The sequence below is a fragment of the Danio rerio genome, chromosome 1 (genome assembly GCF_049306965.1).
Source record: "Danio rerio strain Tuebingen ecotype United States chromosome 1, GRCz12tu, whole genome shotgun sequence".
Classification (NCBI taxonomy): domain Eukaryota; kingdom Metazoa; phylum Chordata; class Actinopteri; order Cypriniformes; family Danionidae; genus Danio; species Danio rerio.
The window spans coordinates 47596013-47622789 of record NC_133176.1 but is presented as its reverse complement, the minus strand read 5'-3'; the positions used below and the strand labels follow the sequence as shown (position 1 = coordinate 47622789).

At 38.0% G+C, this 26777-nt stretch overlaps 3 protein-coding genes across 3 annotated transcripts; all 3 read right to left on the bottom strand.

The window, feature by feature from the left end:
* Positions 1–588: 588 nt before the first annotated feature.
* Positions 589–5635, bottom strand: LOC137495284 (uncharacterized). The gene is made up of 8 exons (XM_068220918.2): positions 5438–5635; positions 2873–3607; positions 2293–2700; positions 1998–2095; positions 1834–1884; positions 1113–1494; positions 851–1027; positions 589–718 (listed from the first exon to the last, which is right to left on the bottom strand). The coding sequence occupies exons 1-8, from the start codon at positions 5595–5597 to the stop codon at positions 600–602; spliced, it is 2130 nt and encodes a 709-aa protein (XP_068077019.2). The 5' UTR covers positions 5598–5635; the 3' UTR covers positions 589–599.
* Positions 5636–10775: 5140 nt separating this feature from the next.
* LOC137495321 (uncharacterized) lies at positions 10776–16057 on the bottom strand. The gene is made up of 8 exons (XM_068220935.2): positions 15787–16057; positions 13218–13952; positions 12638–13045; positions 12343–12440; positions 12179–12229; positions 11300–11681; positions 11038–11214; positions 10776–10905 (listed from the first exon to the last, which is right to left on the bottom strand). Exons 1-8 carry the CDS (start codon positions 15944–15946, stop codon positions 10787–10789), a joined length of 2130 nt encoding a protein of 709 aa, XP_068077036.2. The 5' UTR covers positions 15947–16057; the 3' UTR covers positions 10776–10786.
* Positions 16058–21279: 5222 nt separating this feature from the next.
* Positions 21280–26475, bottom strand: LOC137495813 (uncharacterized). Its single transcript, XM_068221593.2, has 8 exons — positions 26278–26475; positions 23704–24438; positions 23142–23531; positions 22847–22944; positions 22683–22733; positions 21804–22185; positions 21542–21718; positions 21280–21409 (listed from the first exon to the last, which is right to left on the bottom strand). The coding sequence occupies exons 1-8, from the start codon at positions 26435–26437 to the stop codon at positions 21291–21293; spliced, it is 2112 nt and encodes a 703-aa protein (XP_068077694.2). The 5' UTR covers positions 26438–26475; the 3' UTR covers positions 21280–21290.
* Between the last annotated feature and the right edge of the window lie 302 nt (positions 26476–26777).

Below are 26777 nucleotides of genomic sequence, written 5' to 3'. Positions count from 1 at the left end.
TGATGAAGTTTTCGGTTCCTTTTCTGGAGCATTTCTGCATCCTTGCGGTACATGGAGGATCAGAGAGTTCTAGGATTACATCTCAAATATTTTCAATTGTTTTCTCAAGAAAGGTGTCAGGGGTTGGAACTACAGCTGCCATTTTGACTGTATGCGTTCGCACTGTATGCGTGTCAGACTTGGTATAACCCAGATGCCTGCGCGACTTCCTCTGATTTTAACAAAGCGTGGGCACATCCAGGTATATGTTAGCAGTGTGACACACATACAGTGCAGGACAGAGCTCTCATAAACACACGCCCTGAACTGACACTGAAGAAAAGTAAGGTCTTAGGGGTTTGGAATGACATGAGGGAATAATGAATAACTGAATTTCTGGTGCTCTTAATGGTGCTTTCCTCTTCCTGGCTACTGTATTTTGTTCTAAAATGAAGAAAAAGAAGCAGAAATAACACAGAGTTATTAAAGCAGTTATATGAAGATCTGTCAAACAAGACCAAAAAGAACAAAAGAAAGAAAATAACAGGAATAGCAAGACCCAAATAGAGAATATAGAGATGTAGTTTTGTGCTCGGTGTGTTCCTCTACCTCCTCTTGTGTCACTGCTGCACAGCATTTGGGCTTGTTGCATTGAACCACTGGTGCTCTTCAACCTGATGTAACAGTATTCGCCTAACTGGATTGCGGATCAAACACTTGGAAATCAGGTCCTGGCATGCTGAAAAGAGCCACAGAGAGAGTCAAATATGTCTGCATTCACAAGATTCATGTTTACATCTTACTACATCATATTAATTTACATATTAGATTTTGTTACTGAGGCTCAGATTGTTCAGAGAAGTCTGCTTACCTGAAGATAAGGTGAAGTCTAGGTGAAGGTCTCCAACCATTATCGATTGTTTGTCGTAAAAGGGCAACCGTCCATGCAATATTTTATACATCAGGATGCCTATCGCCCAGATATTTGCCATGCTAGGGAAGAATTTGGGATGCCTTAAAATCTCAGGTGGCGTGTAACATCTAGCTCCTGTAAGAGAGACATTTTCAGAATACAGTAAATTCATCAGGCAATACTGTGATCAAAGACACTGGAACACAAAATGCCAACTTACCTTGATAGTTCCAGCTGTAGAAAGGCATACGTGTAACTGGCCAAGCACAACCGAAGTCGATCAATTTGAGCTCTAATCGGGGTGTCGTCACCAGGATGTTCCGCGCGTGTATATCACCATGGAAAACTCCACGCTCAACGCAGAACCTGACAGCTTGGACCAACTGACGCATTAATCGGCGTGCTTTGTTTTCATTCATGTCCAATGTATCTGTGATGTAACGATCCAAGGTCTGGCATGACTCTGGGTACTCCAGAATGAGAGTGCAGTCGCTCTCATTCTCAATCCAGTCATGTAATCTGATGATGTTTGGACATTGCGGAGCTTTCATCAACCTAAGCATGATTGCCACTTCTGCCATCATAGGTTTGGAATGACCATCCTAGAAAACAAAAACAGATTTCAAAGATATTACCAAAGCAGAATGGCACAAAGTAACAAAAACCTTTTTAAATTATGGAGAAAAATATAAAAATACAATAGAATAAAAAGATCCAAATGAAACAAACTGATTTAAGCCTCTTCACTGTCTTCTTAAAGCTACAAAAACATTTGGTCAAGAGCAATGAGTGATTTTTTCCCTTTCTTTTTTGATTTAATTTAAGGGACACGAACCCCCCTGTCTGAGCACGGTGTTTTCACACCTCTAGTTTGAAAACAAATTTTTTTACAGAGGCAAAATTTTCCAAATAATTAATTTTGAGTTGGTTTGTCAACTTACAATGTTGAGATAACGGTCATGTCTACGCTTGATGATGTACTTCAGGGCAACCTGCAAAAAAAACAGTACATTTCTCAGAATAAACGGCAAATTAAAGCCTACAATTTATTTATATTTAATAATCTGGAGAAAATGTTGCTTGAATTTTAGAAATAGTTCTCTACCTTTTCTTTTTCACTTGATACGCGAGACGCCACATACACCTGGCCAAAAGCTCCTTCTCCGATAATGTCTTTTACTTCAAAATCAGCCACCACAGATCCTGAAAAACACACAGAAAAAGAGCACGGAGATTTACTTGGATTGTCTGATGTGAAACAAATCAAATAAATGACTCCTGTACTTTGAATCTGGGTCTGATGCAATGAGCAGTAACTTTCATAAGAATTGCAGAAGTAAAATAATTACTAATTTATATTAATTATGAATGACAGAAAATAAAAGGTAATGATGACTTACCAAGAGTGAGCCCATAACCCTCGTTCGGTTCCTCAGGAACCTGGCCTGGCAGACACACTGACTCAGGGTCAGCTGGTTCTGCATATCCAGGCGTAACTTTAACAGGCACTGCCTCAGGATCTGCTTCATCCTCCGGCTCTGGCTCAGGGTTGGGCTCTGGCTTTGGCTCTAGCTGGGGCTGGGGCTGGGGCTGGGGCTGGGGCTGGGGCTCGGGCTCGGGCTCGGACTTGGGCTTTTGCTCTGGCTCTGGCTCAAGCTTAGCCTCAGTCTCAAGCTCGGGCTCAGGTAGTAGCATGAGATGCTGGACTTTATCTGTGCCACAGAACAGTAAAGGGAACTTTGCAGCCTTCCATGCTCTCTTAAAGAAAGCAGAGACTCTTTTCCCTTTCCTTTCTTTCTTGGGTTTTTCTAAAATGAAGAAAACAAACAGAAACATCTCCATGAACAGAGCTGCAGCTACTAATAAATACACAACCAATAGTACAACAAATGACACTGTCTGATGTTTAAGCTAAAAACAACAAAGCATAAAAAATAACAGACAGCAGAAATGAAATGAACCAAATTCAGGATGACTCACCATCAGTCCCATCAATTTTAGAGGGGTCTTGAACAGACGGAGGCGACTCAGGACAAGCCGAATCTGCATCCGTCATTGTGTTAACATTGGAGAGGCCATGGACACTGATCAGCCGAGGAACTTTACAGATCTGGCCTGGCAGACAGACCAGCTCAGTATCAACATGACCTGTGAGGGCCGTTGAGGACTCAGGACGGGCCGGGTCTGCTTTCAGCACATCTGCTGCTTGCTTGATCCTGGAGGGGCCCGGAACACTCAACGGCTGAGAATCTTCACAGATCTGGACTGGCGGACGCATCTGCTCAGAGTCAACATGATCTGCGATGGTCGTTGGCTTGATCCTGGATGTTCCTGGAACAGCTAACGACTCGAGATGATCGCAGACCTGGACTGGCGGACGCATCAGCTCAGGGTCAACATGACCTGTGAGGGCCGTTGAGGACTCAGGACGGGCCGCATCTGTAGTGATCCTGGAGGGGCCCGGAATACTCAACAGCTGAGGATCTTCACAGACCTGGCCTGGCAGCCACACCGGCTCAGGGTCTGCATGTGCTACGACGATCCTGGAGGGACCTGGAACAGGCAGGTGCTCGAAATCGTCGATATCTGACCGTGGTTCAAAGGGAACCACCACTCTGCTCCGGTCAGAGGAAAGGAAAGGGCGCTTTACAGCCTTCCATGCTCTCTTCAAGAAAGCAGAGGCTTTATTCCCTTTCCTTCCTTTCTCTGGGTTTTCTAAAGTAAAAGAAATAAACAGGGAAATATTAGAAAACTCTTAAACCACAAGTTTAAAATAGACAAACTGCTGTAAATTAGAAATATAAAAGACACATCACACAAACAACAATAATAAATGTACAATTAAAATAGAAAATGTTTGAAAACTGAAATTATTTAGTGAAATTGAAAATTATTTCAATGACAAATACAAGCTGATAAAGGTCAGTAAGTCATAAATCCATATTAGACATAAGTAGAGCCAGACGGAATCAGCAGATATTTTCTGTTATTTCTGCCCAGAATTTATTTGAAAAAATCAGCGGATTTATGCGGAATGATTTTGGGAGTATCGTAACTATAACCTTAATATATGAACTAAAAAGTAAAACATTTTTAACTTGTATTTAATGTTTACAATGCAAAGCATTTCTTACAAACAAAGCAAGTCTCTCATATAATAAATCTACTAAAAGACAGGAAATATTACTTTACAAGCTGGATTGTAAATAAATCATTTAAATATTTTCATATTAGTCAATGATATTACGGAAATTAATTTAAAAACAATAAATATACATTTACACACATTTACACAAGTAAATAAACAGAATCAATAATGTGGAGCAGATTTCGTGTGGGCCTAGACATAAAGACTATTATAACTTAACTATTATAATGATTCATCATTTCTGAGTCAATATTCTTTGAGTTTTACCAGTTATTTAACTATTTAACAATCACCATCACAATGTTTAATCAAATGTACAGTTAAAGTCAGAAGTATTAGACCCTCTGTTTTAAATATTTCCCAAATTATGATATTTGTTTTATTTAGGCTAGAATAAAAGTTTTAGAACAAAATTATTAGCCTCTTTAAGCTATATATATTTTTTTGATAGACAACAGAACAAACCATCATTACACACTAACCTGCCTATTTACCCTAATTAACCTAGTTAAGCCTTTAAATGTCACTTTAAGCTGTATAGAGGCGTCTTGAAAAAAAATATCTAGTCAAATATTATTTACTGTCATCATGGCAAAGATAAAATAAATCAGTTATTAGAAATGAGTTATTAAAACTATTATGTTTTGAAAAAAAATATCTCTGATAAACAGAAATTGGTGGAAAAAATAAAGGGGGCTATTAATTCAGGGGGGAGAGTCCACTTCTTCACCACACACACACACAAAAAAAACTAATGAAAATAAATCAACATTTTTTAATCTTTCCATTAGCAATCATCAAACTCAAAGTGAACAATTTCTCTTGCTCTGGTTCTCCAGTTCAGAAATCTGTGAGTAAATTATAACAAAATATTTAACAATCAGTCTTAAAAATCCAAATGTACATCTTGCTCATGAAACTCAGGTAGAGAAACAGAGTTATGAACATTTTTTAATTCCTTCTGCACAAAATAAAGACTTAAATATAATATTCTCACTCTGTTTGCTGAAATAGGTCAAATATTTATACATACAATCAAAAACGAAACCTAAGAAAATTAATGTGTAGGTTTATGTGTAGACACATGAAAGATTCTAATATTAAAATGTTTTTTTTTTTATCAGAAACGTTAACAAAGCACAAGTTCTGCTGAATGAGGCCGTGAAAATGAAAAACTTTCAAAGCCAGAATGTCAATACCATATAATGGCAGGGCTTAATCACGAAGTCAGAAAATACACAATATCATAACTACATGAAGCAATTACAATCACGATAGGTTGCATATTTGCCTCTCAAGTTGGTAAGCTTACATGGCGATATATAATTATTATTTTAACGTTACTTTTTTTTGCATTTTAAGTGGGAATACACAGTGTTTGTAAACTCTCATCTCACCTGTTGGGCTTCTCATCACGGCAGGAGGTGTACGAGAAGCCATCGTGTCACTCTGATGATTATTGTTGACGAAGTCAGTCGTGATCGTTTTAACTCGATTAAAAAACACAGTTGACTTATTTTTTTCCATTTGAGACGCAAAACAAGTCGCTAAAGTCATTAAATCACTGTTCACTGTACTCGTTCGTTTGTCACTCTGAGGCAATTCTAAACTATTTGCAGTCCGGTGACGTCACGGCATTCGACGTTCTAATTATTTGTCATTGCTTGTAAGGAGCACAGCACATGTTAATATGCTAATATATATCAGCCTATAACTGGTCAAAAGAGTTTTTAATTGTTTTTTAAGGAAATTTATTCTGTTTATCAAGGCAGCATTTATTAAATGTAAAAAAAAATCAATTGTTAAATATTTATTAAAATTTTAAATAACTGCTTTCTTATGTTTGTAGTTTTAAACAAATTATCAGTCCAGTCATTATTGCTTTAATTAATATTACCATTGATAATAATCATCATAATATTAATAATAATAATTAATATTAGAAGAATCATTGACTCTGAAGACTGGAGTAATCAGCACATACCTGGACGGCACATTTTAGCTCTTAAACGGCTATTTAAAATACTTTGAATGTTTTATATTTAGTTACAGAAATACATTGTCACCCTGCATCTGTTTTGCAGCATATGAAATGTCCCAAACACTATTTTTAACTGTCCAAAATGGCCAAAACAAATGTAGTTTTTAATCTCTGATAGTCAAAACATTAATATATATATATATGTAGCCTATCTGTTATCAATGCATTAAAAACAGTCAGGAAAGAATGTTTTATGTAAATTTAGACCCCAAGTCCACATAAATGGACATAATTTTTCTCTAAAAGTACATGATATGATCAAAAGATGATACTTAGATTTTTATTCTATTTAGATTCCAATACGCCCAAATAGCAAAGAGAAATAAAAAATCTTGGGCCTTGAGAGGTTAAATTCACAGAAATAAATTATTAAATAATAAACTTCTTTTGAACAGTTATTTTATAGTCCAACAACATTTGACAATTTTACAATTTGTACTGTATTTTTGATTAAATAAATGCAGCCTTGGTGAGCAGGAGAAGCTGATTTTAAAACATTTTAAAATCCTACTGACCCCAAACTTTTGACCGTTCGAAATCATTAGCTACTCTTTTTCATATATTTCCAGAGCATAGAACTTTTTTACAGTATTTATATTAACATTCTTCTGGAGAAAGTCTTGTTTCGGTTAAAGTTTTATTTCGACTAGAGTAAAAGCAGTTAAGGTGAATATTATTAGCCTCCTTAAGCAGAACTAGCCACTGTCATATTTGTAAACCTAGTGCGCTTTATCCATCAAGATAACATTCATATTACAATTTAATCAATCATGGCCTTTGGTTTTCATGTAGACTGAGAATCCAAATGAAAGTCTTCAAAAGGCAGGCCCGGATTAAGAATTCAGAGACCCCTGCACAATGTCTTGGGGGCCCCCAACCTGGCCGTACCCCTATAGTTGAATTAAAAATTAAATTAATAAAATAATTTTAATGCATATGATTTGAGACTTCCATAATACACACACTTATTAATGATACTTGTCTTCCTCATGATGGATAGTAGGCAAAATCTGATAGGTAGATAACATCGTTTTCAGATGTCTCCGTTTTCCCCCATCCACACTGAGATGGAGCAGCAGCGTTTTAGGATGAAAATGGCCTCTCCAGCATTTCAAAAACACTCCGTTTTCGGCGCTCGAAAACTTCGATGTAATGTGGACAGATGGCAAAACTTATGCGTTTTCAAACCAAAACTAAAACTGTGAGCCACTGTGCGACCCCGAAGTGAAGTGGTATAAACTCATTAAGTCTCTCTTTTTATTTCCTGACATTAAAATAGAACCCAAATACCTGCAATTCTGAGGCCCACCACAAGATGACGTAGGAGTGTGGTTTTAAAAAATAAATGAAATCATCATCTGCTTTTCTGGGCCCAAGGTAAGCGTCCAGGAGGCATCCAAAACAGATGCCTGAGCCACCTCAGCTGACTTCTCTCGATGTGGAGTAGCAGCGACTCTACTCCGAGCTCCTCCTGGGTGGCAGAGCTCCTTAATTCATCTATAAGGCTGCACCCTGCAAAGGAAATTCATTTCGGCCACTTGTATCAGAGATTTTGTCCTTTCAATCATGAGTCATGACCCAAAGCTCAAGACCATAGGTGAGAGTAGAAATTTAGATTGACTGGTAAATCAAAAGCTTTGCCTTTCAGCTCAGCTCCTTTTTCACGACAACAGACTGGTACATTGACTGCATTACTGCTGCACCAATCTGCCTGTCAAACTCACGTTGTATCCTTCCCTCACTCATCAACAAAACCCCAAGATACTTGAACTCCACTTGGGTAAGGATGTTCTTCCAACTGGAGCCAAGCCTGGGGTTGGGACACATATGCAAGCGCCTCATGGTCGGGGTTTATCCCACGGAACCTGTCCGGGCTCAGCCTGAAGGAGCAACATAGGAACACATTCCTGCAAGAAGGGTCCAGTGCATTGTGGAACAGATGGTGTTGAAGGTTAGGACCACAACAACCCGATCGTCGGGCACAGAACCATAAATAAATAACATTTTTAAAAAGTTGTTGTAGCTAAATCATGATTACCACATATTTTTCATGGATTTGTCCCACTAAACACACTTTTACTTGTATTTTATTGTTATTTATTGTAATTACTTACAATTACAATTTAGTTTCCCGGTTTATAAAACTGATTACAAAAATTGTCAATGCACCAAAAAAAAAAAAAAAAAAAAACACGTTTAGTGCACTTTTTTAAGACGGAAAAGTAAATACTTCATTTTACTACATTTGAGAGTAACTACAGTATGTATCAGAAAAGCTGAAAATGTGAAACAACATTAATTTACAGACTTATATTAATAAGATGCATTTAAACACAACAATATTCACCTACTATTCAAGAAAATATTCACCAGTTCATAAGGAGACAATATCTGCTATAATTATTTGCATGTATAAATATAATTTGTTGCAAGTCCACTAGTATTACGATATTAACATTATTCTTACAGTAATCATAGTCAGGCCAGTCGACATTTCTGTGCGGAGTTTACATGTTCTCCAAGTGCTTGCGAGGGGTTCCCCGGTTTCCTCCCACCGTCCAAAGACATGCGTGCTAAGTAAATTGACTAAACCAAATTGGCACCGTAGTCAAGTTCCTAGCCAACTCAATTCATCTATAGCCACAAATAAGCGGGGGAGTCGTCAAGATCTACCTGAACTTAATCTCCCCTCTCGTCCTACAAAAGGGGAGGAAGCCCAGGGCTCGAGGATCTTATGAGTTCAGGGCTCTCTCCCGGGACAGCATGCCAAACAAGCTTATAATCAATCATCAGCTAAATGTGTGAACTCTTGAAGAAGTCATTTAAAAACTCACAGAAATGATGATTAGGGCTTCAGTTTGATTCACAAGATTTTATTTGAATCATTAGCCAACAATATATAAAAGCAATTCATTACAAAACAATTCAAAGGACTTTGTATAAAGCAATTTGACAGAACACCAGATTCATTTATGAGGTAGAAAGACAGTTGTGCAGATCTTTGATGACACTTTAGAGGAGAGGACTACGACAGCACCGGATTTCCTAATGGAGTTTTATCATTAATTCAATTCATCTTCATTTCCATAGAGCTTTTACAATGAGGATTGTGTCAAAGCAGCTTAACATACAAGTAAATTAAAACAGTCAGTCCAGTTGTCATAGTTGAAGTTCAGTTCAGTTCAGTTCAGTATGATTTAATTTTCACTGCTGAAAGTCCAAACACTGAAGAGCAAATCCATCAACGTGCAGCTCCACAAGTCCCAAACCAAGCAAGCCAGTGGCGACAGTGGCGAGGAACAAAACTTCACAAATTGTTGTGAAGGAAAAAAACCTCGAGAGAAACCAGGCTCAGTTGGGCACGACCATTTCTCCTTTGGCCAAACGTCTTGTGCAGAGCTGCCGTCTAGGCACCATTAATTACCAATATTGTCATTAATTACTCACCTCATGTCAGTTCATATTCATGTTTAGTTCATACTAAGAACACAAATTAAATCATTTTAGATCAAACCGAAAGCTCTCTGACCCTCCATATTTTATCTTTATTTCTAATATTTCTAATGTAGATTGTGTCAAAGCAGCTTAACACAGAAGTTCTAGTAAATTGAAACTGTGTCAGTCCAGTTTTCAGAGTTGAAGTTCAGTTCAGTTCAGATCAGTGTGGTTTAATTTTCACTGCTGAAAGTCCAAACACTGAAGAGCAAATCCATCGATGCGCAGCTCCACAAGTCCCAAACCAAGCAAGCCAGTGGCGACAGTGGCGAGGAACAAATCTTCACCAATTGACTAAAGTGAAGGAAAAAAACCTCGAGAGAAACCAGGCTCAGTTGGGCACGACCATTTCTCCTCTGGCCAAACTTCTTGTGCAGAGCTGCTAGTCGCCAGGGCTGGAGAACCCTGGACGTCCATCGTGGAGAAGCGGCAGGTGTGCAAGTGTATCAGAAAGATACCAAAATGAAAGCACAGTGCACTGCGTGTCGCACTGCTGACGTGTAACCCAGAGGCCTGCGCGACTTCCTCTGATTTAAACAAAGCGTGGGCTAATCTGAGGTAAATGTCAGCAGTGCAACACACATACAGTGCAAGACTGAGCTCTCATGGTTTGATGAAGTTTTCGGTTCCTTTTCTGGATCATTTCTGCATCCTTGCGGTACATGGAGGATCAGAGAGTTCTAGGATTACATCTCAAATATTTTCAATTGTTTTCTCAAGAAAGGTGTCAGGGGTTGGAACTACAGCTGCCATTTTGACTGTATGCGTTCGCACTGTATGCGTGTCAGACTTGGTATAACCCAGATGCCTGCGCGACTTCCTCTGATTTTAACAAAGCGTGGGCACATCCAGGTATATGTTAGCAGTGTGACACACATACAGTGCAGGACAGAGCTCTCATAAACACACGCCCTGAACTGACACTGAAGAAAAGTAAGGTCTTAGGGGTTTGGAATGACATGAGGGAATAATTAATAACTGAATTTCTGGTGCTCTTAATGGTGCTTTCCTCTTCCTGGCTACTGTATTTTGTTCTAAAATGAAGAAAAAGAAGCAGAAATAACACAGAGTTATTAAAGCAGTTATATGAAGATCTGTCAAACAAGACCAAAAAGAACAAAAGAAAGAAAATAACAGGAATAGCAAGACCCAAATAGAGAATATAGAGATGTAGTTTTGTGCTCGGTGTGTTCCTCTACCTCCTCTTGTGTCACTGCTGCACAGCATTTGGGCTCGTTGCATTGAACCACTGGTGCTCTTCAACCTGATGTAACAGTATTCGCCTAACTGGATTGCGGATCAAACACTTGGAAATCAGGTCCTGGCATGCTGAAAAGAGCCACAGAGAGAGTCAAATATGTCTGCATTCACAAGATTCATGTTTACATCTTACTACATCATATTACTTTACATATTAGATTCTGTTACTGAGGCTCAGATTGTTCAGAGAAGTCTGCTTACCTGAAGATAAGGTGGGGTTTAGGTGAAGGTCTCCAACCATTATCGATTGTCTGTCGTAAAAGGGCAACCGTCCATGCATTATTTCATACAGCACGATGCCTATCGCCCAGATATTTGCCATGCTAGGGAAGAATTTGGGATGCCTTAAAATCTCAGGTGGCGTGTAACATCTAGCTCCTGTAAGAGAGACATTTTCAGAATACAGTAAATTCATCAGGCAATACTGTGATCAAAGACACTGGAACACAAAATGCCAACTCACCTTGATATTTCCAGCTGTAGAAAGGCATACGTGTAACTGGCCAAGCACAACCGAAGTCGATCAATTTGAGCTCTAATCGGGGTGTCGTCACCAGGATGTTCCGCGCGTGTATATCACCATGGAAAACTCCACGCTCAACGCAGAACCTGACAGCTTGGACCAACTGACGCATTAACCGGCGTGCTTTGTTTTCATTCATGTCCAATGTATCTGTGATGTAGCGATCCAAGGTCTGGCATGACTCTGGGTACTCCAGAATGAGAGTGCAGTCGCTCTCATTCTCAATCCAGTCATGTAATCTGATGATGTTTGGACATTGCGGAGCTTTCATCAACCTAAGCATGATTGCCACTTCTGCCAGCATAGGTTTGGAATGACCATCCTAGAAAACAAAAACAGATTTCAAAGATATTACCAAAGCAGAATGGCACAAAGTAACAAAAACCTTTTTAAATTATGGAGAAAAATATAAAAATACAATAGAATAAAAATATCCAAATGAAACAAACTGATTTAAGCCTCTTCACTGTCTTCTTAAAGCTACAAAAACATCTGGTCAAGAGCAATGAGTGATTCTTTCCCTTTCTTTTTTGATTTAATTTAAGGGTCACGAAACCCCCCTGTCTGAGCACGGTGTTTTTACACCTCTAGTTTGAAAAAACTAGGTAAGGTTTAGCATAAAAAAGGGAGTTTCAGTTCCTGCACACGCTGATTTTTACAGAGGTAAACTTTTCCAAATAATTAATTTTGCTTTTGAGTTCAGTTTAAAGTGGTCCAGACAGGTACGGGACAAGGGAAGGATGAGTAAATGGTCTGGACATTTTCATTGCTGTGTGAATTATGCCTTTAAACAAATGTTCCTTTGGTTTGTCAACTTACAATGTTGAGATAACGGTCCTGTCTACGCTTGATGATGTACTTCAGGGCAACCTGCAAAAAAAACAGTACATTTTTCAGAATAAACGGCAAATTAAAGCCTACAATTTATTTATATTTAATAATCTGGAGTAAATGTTACTTGAATTTTAGAAATAGTTCTCTACCTTTTCTTTTTCACTTGATACGCGAGACGCCACATACACCTGGCCAAAACCTCCTTTTCCGATCATGTCTTTTACTTCAAAATCAGCCACCACAGATCCTGAAAAACACACAGAAAAAGAGCACAGAGATTTACTTGGATTGTCTGATGTGAAACAAATCAAATAAATGACTCCTGTACTTTGAATCTGGGTCTGATGCAATGAGCAGTAACTTTCATAAGAATTGCAGAAGTAAAATAATTACTAATTTATATTAATTATGAATGACAGAAAATAAAAGGTAATGATGACTTACCAAGAGTGAGCCCATAACCCTCGTTCGGTTCCTCAGGAACCTGGCCTGGCAGACACACTGACTCAGGGTCAGCTGGTTCTGCATATCCAGGCGTAACTTTAACAGGCACTGCCTCAGGATCTGCTTCATCCTCCGGCTCTGGCTCAGGGTTGGGCTCTGGCTTTGGCTCTAGATGGGGCTGGGGCTGGGGCTGGGGCTGGGGCTGGGGCTGGGGCTCGGGCTCGGACTTGGACTTTTGCTCTGGCTCTGGCTCAAGCTTAGCCTCAGTCTCAAGCTCGGGCTCAGGTAGTAGCATGAGATGCTGGACTTTATCTGTGCCACAGAACAGTAAAGGGAGCTTTGCAGCCTTCCATGCTCTCTTAAAGAAAGCAGAGACTCTTTTCCCTTTCCTTTCCTTCTTGGGTTTTTCTAAAATGAAGAAAACAAACAGAAACATCTCCATGAACAGAGCTGCAGCTGCTAATAAATACACAACCAATAGTACAACAAATGACACTGTCTGATGTTTAAGCTAAAAACAACAAAGCATAAAAAATAATAGACAGCAGAAATGAAATGAACCAAATTCAGGATGACTCACCATCAGTCCCATCAATTTTAGAGGGGTCTTGAACAGACGGAGGCGACTCAGGACAAGCCGAATCTGCATCCGTCATTGTGTTAACATTGGAGAGGCCATGGACACTGATCAGCCGAGGAACTTTACAGATCTGGCCTGGCAGACAGACCAGCTCAGTATCAACATGACCTGCGAGGGCTGTTGAGGACTCAGGACGGGCCGGGTCTGCTTTCAGCACATCTGCTGCTTGCTTGATCCTGGAGGGGCCCGGAACACTCAACGGCTGAGAATCTTCACAGATCTGGACTGGCGGACGCATCTGCTCAGAGTCAACATGATCTGCGATGGTCGTTGGCTTGATCCTGGATGTTCCTGGAACAGATAACGACTCGAGATGATCGCAGACCTGGACTGGCGGACGCATCAGCTCAGGGTCAACATGACCTGTGAGGGCCGTTGAGGACTCAGGACGGGCCGCATCTGCAATGATCCTGGAGGGGCCCGGAATACTCAACAGCTGAGGATCTTCACAGACCTGGCCTGGCAGCCACACCGGCTCAGGGTCTGCATGTGCTACGACGATCCTGGAGGGACCTGGAACAGGCAGGTGCTCAAAATCGTCGATATCTGACCGTGGTTCAAAGGGAACCACCACTCTGCTCCGGTCAGAGGAAAGGAAAGGGCGCTTTACAGCCTTCCATGCTCTCTTCAAGAAAGCAGAGGCTTTATTCCCTTTCCTTCTTTTCTCTGGGTTTTCTAAAGTAAAAGAAATAAACAGGGAAATATTAGAAAACTCTTAAACCACAAGTTTAAAATAGACAAACTGCTGTAAATTAGAAATATAAAAGACACATCACACAAACAACAATAATAAATGTACAATTAAAATAGAAAATGTTTGAAAACTGAAATTATTTAGTGAAATTGAAAATTATTTCAATGACAAATACAAGCTGATAAAGGTCAGTAAGTCATAAATCCATATTAGACATAAGTAGAGCCAGACGGAATCAGCAGATATTTTCTGTTATTTCTGCCCAGAATTTATTTGAAAAAATCAGCGGATTTATGCGGAATGATTTTGGGAGTATCGTAACTAAAACCTTAATATATGAACTAAAAAGTAAAACATTTTTAACTTGTATTTAATGTTTACAATGCAAAGCATTTCTTACAAACAAAGCAAGTCTCATATAATAAATCTACTAAAAGACAGGAAACATTACTTTACAAGCTGTATTGTAAATAAATCATTTAAATATTTTCATATTAGTCAATGATATTACGGAAATTAATTTAAAAACAATAAATATACATTTACACACATTTACACAAGTAAATAAACAGAATCAATAATGTGGAGCAGATTCCGAGTGGGCCTAGACATAAAGACTATTATAACTTAACTATTATAATGATTCATCATTTCTGAGTCAATATTCTTTGAGTTTTACCAGTTATTTAACTATTTAACAATCACCATCACAATGTTTAATCAAATGTACAGTTAAAGTCAGAAGTATTAGACCCTCTGTTTTAAATATTTCCCAAATTATGATATTTGTTTTATTTAGGCTAGAATAAAAGTTTTAGAACAAAATTATTAGCCTCTTTAAGCTATATATATTTTTTTGATAGACAACAGAACAAACCATCATTACACACTAACCTGCCTATTTAACCTAATTAACCTAGTTAAGCCTTTAAATGTCACTTTAAGCTGTATAGAGGCGTCTTGAAAAAAAATATCTAGTCAAATATTATTTACTGTCATCATGGCAAAGATAAAATAAATCAGTTATTAGAAATGAGTTATTAAAACTATTATGTTTTGAAAAAAAATATCTCTGATAAACAGAAATTGGTGGAAAAAATAAAGGGGGCTATTAATTCAGGGGGGAGAGTCCACTTCTTCACCACAAAAAACAAAAAAAAAACTAATGAAAATAAATCAACATTTTTTAATCTTTCCATTAGCAATCATCAAACTCAAAGTGAACAATTTCTCTTGCTCTGGTTCTCCAGTTCAGAAATCTGTGAGTAAATTATAACAAAATATTTAACAATCAGTCTTAAAAATCCAAATGTACATCTTGCTCATGAAACTCAGGTTGAGAAACAGAGTTATGAACATTTTTTAATTCCTTCTGCACAAAATAAAGACTTAAATATAATATTCTCACTCAGTTTGCTGAAATAGGTCAAATATTTATACATACAATCAAAAACGAAACCTAAGAAAATTAATGTGTAGGTTTATGTGTAGACACATGAAAGATTCTAATATTAAAATGTTTTTTTTTTTTATCAGAAACGTTAACAAAGCACAAGTTCTGCTGAATGAGGCCGTGAAAATGAAAAACTTTCAAAGCCAGAATGTCAATACCATATAATGGCAGGGCTTAATCACGAAGTCAGAAAATACACAATATCATAACTAACGTTACATGAAGCAATTACAATCACGATAGGTTGCATATTTGCCTCTCAAGTTGGTAAGCTTACATGGCGATATATAATTATTATTTTAACGTTACTTTTTATTGCATTTTAAGTGGGAATACACAGTCTTTGTAAACTCTCATCTCACCTGTTGGGCTTCTCATCACGGCAGGAGGTGTACGAGAAGCCATCGTGTCACTCTGATGATTATTGTTGACAAAGTCAGTCGTGATCGTTTTAACTCGATTAAAAAACACAGTTGACTTATTTTTTTCCATTAGAGACGCAAAACAAGTCGCTAAAGTCATTAAATCACTGTTCACTGTACTCGTTCGTTTGTCACTCTGAGGCAATTCTAAACTATTTGCAGTCCGGTGACGTCACGGCATTCGACGTTCTAATTATTTGTCATTGCTTGTAAGGAGCACAGCACATGTTAATATGCTAATATATCAGCCTATAACTGGTCAAAAGAGTTTTTAATTGTTTTTTAAGGAAATTTATTCTGTTTATCAAGGCAGCATTTATTAAATGTAAAAAAAATTCAATTGTTAAATATTTATTAAAATTTTAAATAACTGCTTTCTTATGTTTGCAGTTTTAAACAAATTATCAGTCCAGTCATTATTGCTTTAATTAATATTACCATTGATAATAATCATCATAATATTAATAATAATAATTAATATTAGAAGAATCATTGACTCTGAAGACTGGAGTAATCAGCACATACCTGGACGGCACATTTTAGCTCTTAAACGGCTATTTAAAATACTTTGAATGTTTTATATTTAGTTACAGAAATACATTGTCACCCTGCATCTGTTTTGCAGCATATGAAATGTCCCAAACACTATTTTTAACTGTCCAAAATGGCCAAAACAAATGTAGTTTTTACTCTCTGATAGTCAAAACATTTAAAAAAAAAAAAAAAAAAAAAAAATATATATATATATATATATATATATATATATATATATATATATATATATATATATATATATATATATATATATATATATGTGTGTAGCCTATCTGTTATCAATGCATTAAAAACAGTCAGGAAAGAATGTTTTAGGTAAATTTAGACCCCAAGTCCACATAAATGGACATCATTTTTCTCTAAAAGTACATGATATGATCAAAAGATGATACTTAGATTTTTATTCTATTTAGATTCCAATACGCCCAAATAGCAAAGAGAAATAAAAAATGCACGTAAAAAAACATCTTGGGCCTTGAGAGGTTAAATTCACTGAAATAAATTATTAAATAATAAACTTCTTTTGAACAGTTATTTTATAGTCCAACAACATTTGACAATTTTACAATTTGTACTGTATTTTTGGTTAAATAAATGCAGCCTTGGTGAGCAGGAGAAGCTGATTTTAAAACATTTTAAAATCCTACTGACCCCAAACTTTTGACCGTTCAAAATCATTAGCTACTCTTTTTCATATATTTCCAGAGAATAGAACTTTTTCACAGTATTTATATTAACATTCTTCTGGAGAAAGTCTTGTTTCGGTTAAAGTTTTATTTCGACTAGAGTAAAAGCAGTTGCGGTGAATATTATTAACCTCCTTAAGCAGAACTAGCAACTGTCATATTTGTAAACTAGTGCGTTTTAAAATGCGTTTCACTTATTGTTTTTGCTTTATCCATCAAGATAACAGTCATATTACAATTTAATCAATCATGGCCTTTGGTTTTCATGTAGACTGAGAATCCAAATGAAAGTCTTCAAAAGGCAGGCCCAGATTAAGAATTCAGAGACCCCTGCACAATGTCTTGGGGGCCCCCAACCTGGCCGTACCCCTATAGTTGAATTAAAAATTAAATTAATAAAATAATTTTAATGCATATGATTTGAGACTTCCATAATACACACACTTATTAATGATACTTGTCTTCCTCATGATGGATAGTAGGCAAAATCTGATAGGTAGATAACATCGTTTTCAGATGTCTCCGTTGTCCCCCATCCACACTGAGATGGAGCAGCAGCGTTTTAGGATGAAAATGGCCTCTCCAGCATTTCAAAAACACTCCGTTTTCGGCACTCGAAAACTTCGATGTAATGTGGACAGATGGCAAAACTTATGCGTTTTCAAACCAAAACTAAAACTGTGAGCCACTGTGCGACCCCGAAGTGAAGTGGTATAAACTCATTAAGTCTCTCTTTTTATTTCCTGACATTAAAATAGAACCCAAATACCTGCAATTCTGAGGCCCACCACAAGATGACGTAGGAGTGTGGTTTTAAAAAATAAATGAAATCATCATCTGCTTTTCTGGGCCCAAGGTAAGCGTCCAGGAGGCATCCAAAACAGATGCCTGAGCCACCTCAGCTGACTTCTCTCGATGTGGAGTAGCAGCGACTCTACTCCGAGCTCCTCCTGGGTGGCAGAGCTCCTTAATTCATCTATAAGGCTGCACCCTGCCACCCTGCAAAGGAAATTCATTTCGGCCACTTGTATCAGAGATTTTGTCCTTTCAATCATGAGTCATGACCCAAAGCTCAAGACCATAGGTGAGAGTAGAAATTTAGATTGACTGGTAAATCAAAAGCTTTGCCTTTCAGCTCAGCTCCTTTTTCACGACAACAGACTGGTACATTGACTGCATTACTGCTGCACCAATCTGCCTGTCAAACTCACGTTGTATCCTTCCCTCACTCATCAACAAAACCCCAAGATACTTGAACTCCACTTGGGTAAGGATGTTCTTCCAACTGGAGCCAAGCCTGGGGTTGGGACACATATGCAAGCGCCTCATGGTCGGGGTTTATCCCACGGAACCTGTCCAGGCTCAGCCTGAAGGAGCAACATAGGAACACATTCCTGCAAGAAGGGTCCAGTGCATTGTGGAACAGATGGTGTTGAAGGTTAGGACCACAACAACCCGATCGTCGGGCACAGAACCATAAATAAATAACATTTTTAAAAAGTTGTTGTAGCTAAATCATGATTACCACATATTTTTCATGGATTTGTCCCACTAAACACACTTTTACTTGTATTTTATTGTTATTTATTGTAATTACTTACAATTACAATTTAGTTTCCCGGTTTATAAAACTGATTACAAAAATTGTCAATGCACCAAAAAAAAAAAAAAAAAAAAAAAAAAAAAAAACACGTTTAGTGCACTTTTTTAAGACGGAAAAGTAAATACTTCATTTTACTACATTTGAGAGTAACTACAGTATGTATCAGAAAAGCTGAAAATGTGAAACAACATTAATTTACAGACTTATATTAATAAGATGCATTTAAACACAACAATATTCACCTACTATTCAAGAAAATATTCACCAGTTCATAAGGAGACAATATCTGCTATAATTATTTGCATGTATAAATATAATTTGTTGCAAGTCCACTAGTATTACGATATTAACATTATTCTTACAGTAATCATAGTCAGGCCAGTCGACATTTCTGTGCGGAGTTTACATGTTCTCCAAGTGCTTGCGAGGGGTTCCCCGGTTTCCTCCCACCGTCCAAAGACATGCGTGCTAAGTAAATTGACTAAACCAAATTGGCACCGTAGTCAAGTTCCTAGCCAACTCAATTCATCTATAGCCACAAATAAGCGGGGGAGTCGTCAAGATCTACCTGAACTTAATCTCCCCTCTCGTCCTACAAAAGGGGAGGAAGCCCAGGGCTCGAGGATCTTATGAGTTCAGGGCTCTCTCCCGGGACAGCATGCCAAACAAGCTTATAATCAATCATCAGCTAAATGTGTGAACTCTTGAAGAAGTCATTTAAAAACTCACAGAAATGATGATTAGGGCTTCAGTTTGATTCACAAGATTTTATTTGAATCATTAGCCAACAATATATAAAAGCAATTCATTACAAAACAATTCAAAGGACTTTGTATAAAGCAATTTGACAGAACACCAGATTCATTTATGAGGTAGAAAGACAGTTGTGCAGATCTTTGATGACACTTTAGAGGAGAGGACTACGACAGCACCGGATTTCCTAATGGAGTTTTATCATTAATTCAATTCATCTTCATTTCCATAGAGCTTTTACAATGAGGATTGTGTCAAAGCAGCTTAACATACAAGTAAATTAAAACAGTCAGTCCAGTTGTCATAGTTGAAGTTCAGTTCAGTTCAGTTCAGTATGATTTAATTTTCACTGCTGAAAGTCCAAACACTGAAGAGCAAATCCATCAACGTGCAGCTCCACAAGTCCCAAACCAAGCAAGCCAGTGGCGACAGTGGCGAGGAACAAAACTTCACAAATTGTTGTGAAGGAAAAAAACCTCGAGAGAAACCAGGCTCAGTTGGGCACGACCATTTCTCCTTTGGCCAAACGTCTTGTGCAGAGCTGCCGTCTAGGCACCATTAATTACCAATATTGTCATTAATTACTCACCTCATGTCAGTTCATATTCATGTTTAGTTCATACTAAGAACACAAATTAAATCATTTTAGATCAAACCGAAAGCTCTCTGACCCTCCATATTTTATCTTTATTTCTAATATTTCTAATGTAGATTGTGTCAAAGCAGCTTAACACAGAAGTTCTAGTAAATTGAAACTGTGTCAGTCCAGTTTTCAGAGTTGAAGTTCAGTTCAGTTCAGATCAGTGTGGTTTAATTTTCACTGCTGAAAGTCCAAACACTGAAGAGCAAATCCATCGATGCGCAGCTCCACAAGTCCCAAACCAAGCAAGCCAGTGGCGACAGTGGCGAGGAACAAATCTTCACCAATTGACTAAAGTGAAGGAAAAAAACCTCGAGAGAAACCAGGCTCAGTTGGGCACGACCATTTCTCCTCTGGCCAAACTTCTTGTGCAGAGCTGCTAGTCGCCAGGGCTGGAGAACCCTGGACGTCCATCGTGGAGAAGCGGCAGGTGTGCAAGTGTATCAGAAAGATACCAAAATGAAAGCACAGTGCACTGCGTGTCGCACTGCTGACGTGTAACCCAGAGGCCTGCGCGACTTCCTCTGATTTAAACAAAGCGTGGGCTAATCTGAGGTAAATGTCAGCAGTGCAACACACATACAGTGCAAGACTGAGCTCTCATGGTTTGATGAAGTTTTCGGTTCCTTTTCTGGATCATTTCTGCATCCTTGCGGTACATGGAGGATCAGAGAGTTCTAGGATTACATCTCAAATATTTTCAATTGTTTTCTCAAGAAAGGTGTCAGGGGTTGGAACTACAGCTGCCATTTTGACTGTATGCGTTCGCACTGTATGCGTGTCAGACTTGGTATAACCCAGATGCCTGCGCGACTTCCTCTGATTTTAACAAAGCGTGGGCACATCCAGGTATATGTTAGCAGTGTGACACACATACAGTGCAGGACAGAGCTCTCATAAACACACGCCCTGAACTGACACTGAAGAAAAGTAAGGTCTTAGGGGTTTGGAATGACATGAGGGAATAATTAATAACTGAATTTCTGGTGCTCTTAATGGTGCTTTCCTCTTCCTGGCTACTGTATTTTGTTCTAAAATGAAGAAAAAGAAGCAGAAATAACACAGAGTTATTAAAGCAGTTATATGAAGATCTGTCAAACAAGACCAAAAAGAACAAAAGAAAGAAAATAACAGGAATAGCAAGACCCAAATAGAGAATATAGAGATGTAGTTTTGTGCTCGGTGTGTTCCTCTACCTCCTCTTGTGTCACTGCTGCACAGCATTTGGGCTCGTTGCATTGAACCACTGGTGCTCTTCAACCTGATGTAACAGTATTCGCCTAACTGGATTGCGGATCAAACACTTGGAAATCAGGTCCTGGCATGCTGAAAAGAGCCACAGAGAGAGTGAAATATGTCTGCATTCACAAGATTCATGTTTACATCTTACTACATCATATTACTTTACATATTAGATTCTGTTACTGAGGCTCAGATTGTTCAGAGAAGTCTGCTTACCTGAAGATAAGGTGGGGTTTAGGTGAAGGTCTCCAACCATTATCGATTGTCTGTCGTAAAAGGGCAACCGTCCATGCATTATTTCATACAGCACGATGCCTATCGCCCAGATATTTGCCATGCTAGGGAAGAATTTGGGATGCCTTAAAATCTCAGGTGGCGTGTAACATCTAGCTCCTGTAAGAGAGACATTTTCAGAATACAGTAAATTCATCAGGCAATACTGTGATCAAAGACACTGGAACACAAAATGCCAACTCACCTTGATATTTCCAGCTGTAGAAAGGCATACGTGTAACTGGCCAAGCACAACCGAAGTCGATCAATTTGAGCTCTAATCGGGGTGTCGTCACCAGGATGTTCCGCGCGTGTATATCACCATGGAAAACTCCACGCTCAACGCAGAACCTGACAGCTTGGACCAACTGACGCATTAACCGGCGTGCTTTGTTTTCATTCATGTCCAATGTATCTGTGATGTAGCGATCCAAGGTCTGGCATGACTCTGGGTACTCCAGAATGAGAGTGCAGTCGCTCTCATTCTCAATCCAGTCATGTAATCTGATGATGTTTGGACATTGCGGAGCTTTCATCAACCTAAGCATGATTGCCACTTCTGCCAGCATAGGTTTGGAATGACCATCCTAGAAAACAAAAACAGATTTCAAAGATATTACCAAAGCAGAATGGCACAAAGTAACAAAAACCTTTTTAAATTATGGAGAAAAATATAAAAATACAATAGAATAAAAATATCCAAATGAAACAAACTGATTTAAGCCTCTTCACTGTCTTCTTAAAGCTACAAAAACATCTGGTCAAGAGCAATGAGTGATTCTTTCCCTTTCTTTTTTGATTTAATTTAAGGGTCACGAAACCCCCCTGTCTGAGCACGGTGTTTTTACACCTCTAGTTTGAAAAAACTAGGTAAGGTTTAGCATAAAAAAGGGAGTTTCAGTTCCTGCACACGCTGATTTTTACAGAGGTAAACTTTTCCAAATAATTAATTTTGCTTTTGAGTTCAGTTTAAAGTGGTCCAGACAGGTACGGGACAAGGGAAGGATGAGTAAATGGTCTGGACATTTTCATTGCTGTGTGAATTATGCCTTTAAACAAATGTTCCTTTGGTTTGTCAACTTACAATGTTGAGATAACGGTCCTGTCTACGCTTGATGATGTACTTCAGGGCAACCTGCAAAAAAAACAGTACATTTTTCAGAATAAACGGCAAATTAAAGCCTACAATTTATTTATATTTAATAATCTGGAGAAAATGTTACTTGAATTTTAGAAATAGTTCTCTACCTTTTCTTTTTCACTTGATACGCGAGACGCCACATACACCTGGCCAAAACCTCCTTTTCCGATCATGTCTTTTACTTCAAAATCAGCCACCACAGATCCTGAAAAATACACAGAAAAAGAGCACGGAGATTTACTTGGATTGTCTGATGTGAAACAAATCAAATAAATGACTCCTGTACTTTGAATCTGGGTCTGATGCAATGAGCAGTAACTTTCATAAGAGTTGCAGGAGTAAAATAATTACTAATTTATATTAATTATGAATGACAGAAAATAAAAGGTAATGATGACTTACCAAGAGTGAGCCCATAACCCTCGTTCGGTTCCTCAGGAACCTGGCCTGGCAGACACACTGACTCAGGGTCAGCTGGTTCTGCATATCCAGGCGTAACTTTAACAGGCACTGCCTCAGGATCTGCTTCATCCTCCGGCTCTGGCTCAGGGTTGGGCTCTGGCTTTGGCTCTAGATGGGGCTGGGGCTCGGGCTCGGGCTCGGGCTCGGACTTGGACTTTTGCTCTGGCTCTGGCTCAAGCTTAGCCTCAGCCTCAAGCTCGGGCTCAGGTAGTAGCATGAGATGCTGGACTTTATCTGTGCCACAGAACAGTAAAGGGAACTTTGCAGCCTTCCATGCTCTCTTAAAGAAAGCAGAGACTCTTTTCCCTTTCCTTTCTTTCTTGGGTTTTTCTAAAATGAAGAAAACAAACAGAAACATCTCCATGAACAGAGCTGCAGCTACTAATAAATACACAACCAATAGTACAACAAATGACACTGTCTGATGTTTAAGCTAAAAACAACAAAGCATAAAAAATAACAGACAGCAGAAATGAAATGAACCAAATTCAGGATGACTCACCATCAGTCCCATCAATTTTAGAGGGGTCTTGAACAGACGGAGGCGACTCAGGACAAGCCGAATCTGCATCCGTCATTGTGTTAACATTGGAGAGGCCATGGACACTGATCAGCCGAGGATCTTTACAGATCTGGCCTGGCAGACAGACCAGCTCAGTATCAACATGACCTGTGAGGGCTGTTGAGGACTCAGGACGGGCCGGGTCTGCTTTCAGCACATCTGCTGCTTGCTTGATCCTGGAGGGGCCCGGAACACTCAACGGCTGAGAATCTTCACAGATCTGGACTGGCGGACGCATCTGCTCAGAGTCAACATGATCTGCGATGGTCGTTGGCTTGATCCTGGATGTTCCTGGAACAGCTAACGACTCGAGACGATCGCAGACCTGGACTGGCGGACGCATCAGCTCAGGGTCAACATGACCTGTGAGGGCCGTTGAGGACTCAGGACGGGCCGCATCTGCAATGATCCTGGAGGGGCCCGGAATACTCAACAGCTGAGGATCTTCACAGACCTGGCCTGGCAGCCACACCGGCTCAGGGTCTGCATGTGCTACGACGATCCTGGAGGGACCTGGAACAGGCAGGTGCTCAAAATCGTCGATATCTGACCGTGGTTCAAAGGGAACCACCACTCTGCTCCGGTCAGAGGAAAGGAAAGGGCGCTTTACAGCCTTCCATGCTCTCTTCAAGAAAGCAGAGGCTTTATTCCCTTTCCTTCCTTTCTCTGGGTTTTCTAAAGTAAAAGAAATAAACAGGGAAATATTAGAAAACTCTTAAACCACAAGTTTAAAATAGACAAACTGCTGTAAATTAGAAATATAAAAGACACATCACACAAACAACAATAATAAATGTACAATTATAATAGAAAATGTTTGAAAACTGAAATTATTTAGTGAAATTGAAAATTATTTCAATGACAAATACAAGCTGATAAAGGTCAGTAAGTCATAAATCCATATTAGACATAAGTAGAGCCAGACGGAATCAGCAGATATTTTCTGTTATTTCTGCACAAAATTTATTTGAAAAAATCTGCGGATTTATGCGGAATGATTTTGGGAGTATCGTAACTAAAACCTTAATATATGAACTAAAAAGTAAAACACTTTTAACTTGTATTTAATGTTTACAATGCAAAGCATTTCTTACAAACAAAGCAAGTCTCTCATATAATAAATCTACTAAAAGACAGGAAATATTACTTTACAAGCTGTATTGTAAATAAATCATTTAAATATTTTCATATTAGTCAATGATATTACGGAAATTAATTTAAAAACAATAAATATACATTTACACACATTTACACAAGTAAATAAACAGAATCAATAATGTGGAGCAGATTCCGAGTGGGCCTAGACATAAAGACTATTATAACTTAACTATTATAATGATTCATCATTTCTGAGTCAATATTCTTTGAGTTTTACCAGTTATTTAACTATTTAACAATTACCATCACAATGTTTAATCAAATGTACAGTTAAAGTCAGAAGTATTAGACCCTCTGTTTTAAATATTTCCCAAATTATGATATTTGTTTTATTTAGGCTAGAATAAAAGTTTTAGAACAAAATTATTAGCCTCTTTAAGCTATTTATATTTTTTGATAGACAACAGAACAAACCATCATTACACACTAACCTGCCTATTTAACCTAATTAACCTAGTTAAGCCTTTAAATGTCACTTTAAGCTGTATAGAGGCGTCTTGAAAAAAAATATCTAGTCAAATATTATTTACTGTCATCATGGCAAAGATAAAATAAATCAGTTATTAGAAATGAGTTATTAAAACTATTATGTTTTGAAAAAAAATATCTCTGATAAACAGAAATTGGTGGAAAAAATAAAGGGGGCTATTAATTCAGGGGGGAGAGTCCACTTCTTCACCACAAAAAACAAAAAAAAAACTAATGAAAATAAATCAACATTTTTTAATCTTTCCATTAGCAATCATCAAACTCAAAGTGAACAATTTCTCTTGCTCTGGTTCTCCAGTTCAGAAATCTGTGAGTAAATTATAACAAAATATTTAACAATCAGTCTTAAAAATCCAAATGTACATCTTGCTCATGAAACTCAGGTTGAGAAACAGAGTTATGAACATTTTTTAATTCCTTCTGCACAAAATAAAGACTTAAATATAATATTCTCACTCAGTTTGCTGAAATAGGTCAAATATTTATACATACAATCAAAAACGAAACCTAAGAAAATTAATGTGTAGGTTTATGTGTAGACACATGAAAGATTCTAATATTAAAATGTTTTTTTTTTTTTTATCAGAAACGTTAACAAAGCACAAGTTCTGCTGAATGAGGCCGTGAAAATGAAAAACTTTCAAAGCCAGAATGTCAATACTATATAATAAAGCAGGGCTCAATCACGAAGTCAGAAAATACACAATATCATAACTAACGTTACATGAAGCAATTACAATCACGATAGGTTGCATATTTGCCTCTCAAGTTGGTAAGCTTACATGGCGATATATAATTATTATTTTAACGTTACTTTTTATTGCATTTTAAGTGGGAATACACAGTCTTTGTAAACTCTCATCTCACCTGTTGGGCTTCTCATCACGACAGGAGGTGTACGAGAAGCCATCGTGTCACTCTGATGATTATTGTTGACAAAGTCAGTCGTGATCGTTTTAACTCGATTAAAAAACACAGTTGACTTATTTTTTTCCATTTGAGACGCAAAACAAGTCGCTAAAGTCATTAAATCACTGTTCACTGTACTCGTTCGTTTGTCACTCTGAGGCAATTCTAAACTATTTGCAGTCCGGTGACGTCACGGCATTCGACGTTCTAATTATTTGTCATTGCTTGTAAGGAGCACAGCACATGTTAATATGCTAATATATCAGCCTATAACTGGTCAAAAGAGTTTTTAATTGTTTTTTAAGGAAATTTATTCTGTTTATCAAGGCAGCATTTATTAAATGTAAAAAAAATTCAATTGTTAAATATTTATTAAAATTTTAAATAACTGCTTTCTTATGTTTGCAGTTTTAAACAAATTATCAGTCCAGTCATTATTGCTTTAATTAATATTACCA

Excerpts from the sequence above, each read along its gene's own strand:
- LOC137495321 (XM_068220935.2), bottom strand. The coding sequence starts at position 15,946 with ATGACTTTAGCGACTTGTTTTGCGTCTCTAATGGAAAAAAATAAGTCA. Across the intron at positions 13,953-15,786 it reads CGTGATGAGAAGCCCAACAG|AAAACCCAGAGAAAAGAAGG; the intron begins GTGAGATGAGAG and ends CTTTTACTTTAG. Across the intron at positions 11,682-12,178 it reads AGGACCGTTATCTCAACATT|GATGGTCATTCCAAACCTAT; the intron begins GTAAGTTGACAA and ends TTTGTTTTCTAG.
- LOC137495813 (XM_068221593.2), bottom strand. The coding sequence starts at position 26,437 with ATGACTTTAGCGACTTGTTTTGCGTCTCAAATGGAAAAAAATAAGTCA. Across the intron at positions 22,945-23,141 it reads GGGTTATGGGCTCACTCTTG|GATCTGTGGTGGCTGATTTT; the intron begins GTAAGTCATCAT and ends TGTATTTTTCAG. Across the intron at positions 21,410-21,541 it reads AAACCCCACCTTATCTTCAG|CATGCCAGGACCTGATTTCC; the intron begins GTAAGCAGACTT and ends GGCTCTTTTCAG.
- LOC137495284 (XM_068220918.2), bottom strand. The coding sequence starts at position 5,597 with ATGACTTTAGCGACTTGTTTTGCGTCTCAAATGGAAAAAAATAAGTCA. Across the intron at positions 2,096-2,292 it reads GGGTTATGGGCTCACTCTTG|GATCTGTGGTGGCTGATTTT; the intron begins GTAAGTCATCAT and ends TGTGTTTTTCAG. Across the intron at positions 1,028-1,112 it reads CTACAGCTGGAACTATCAAG|GAGCTAGATGTTACACGCCA; the intron begins GTAAGTTGGCAT and ends TCTCTCTTACAG.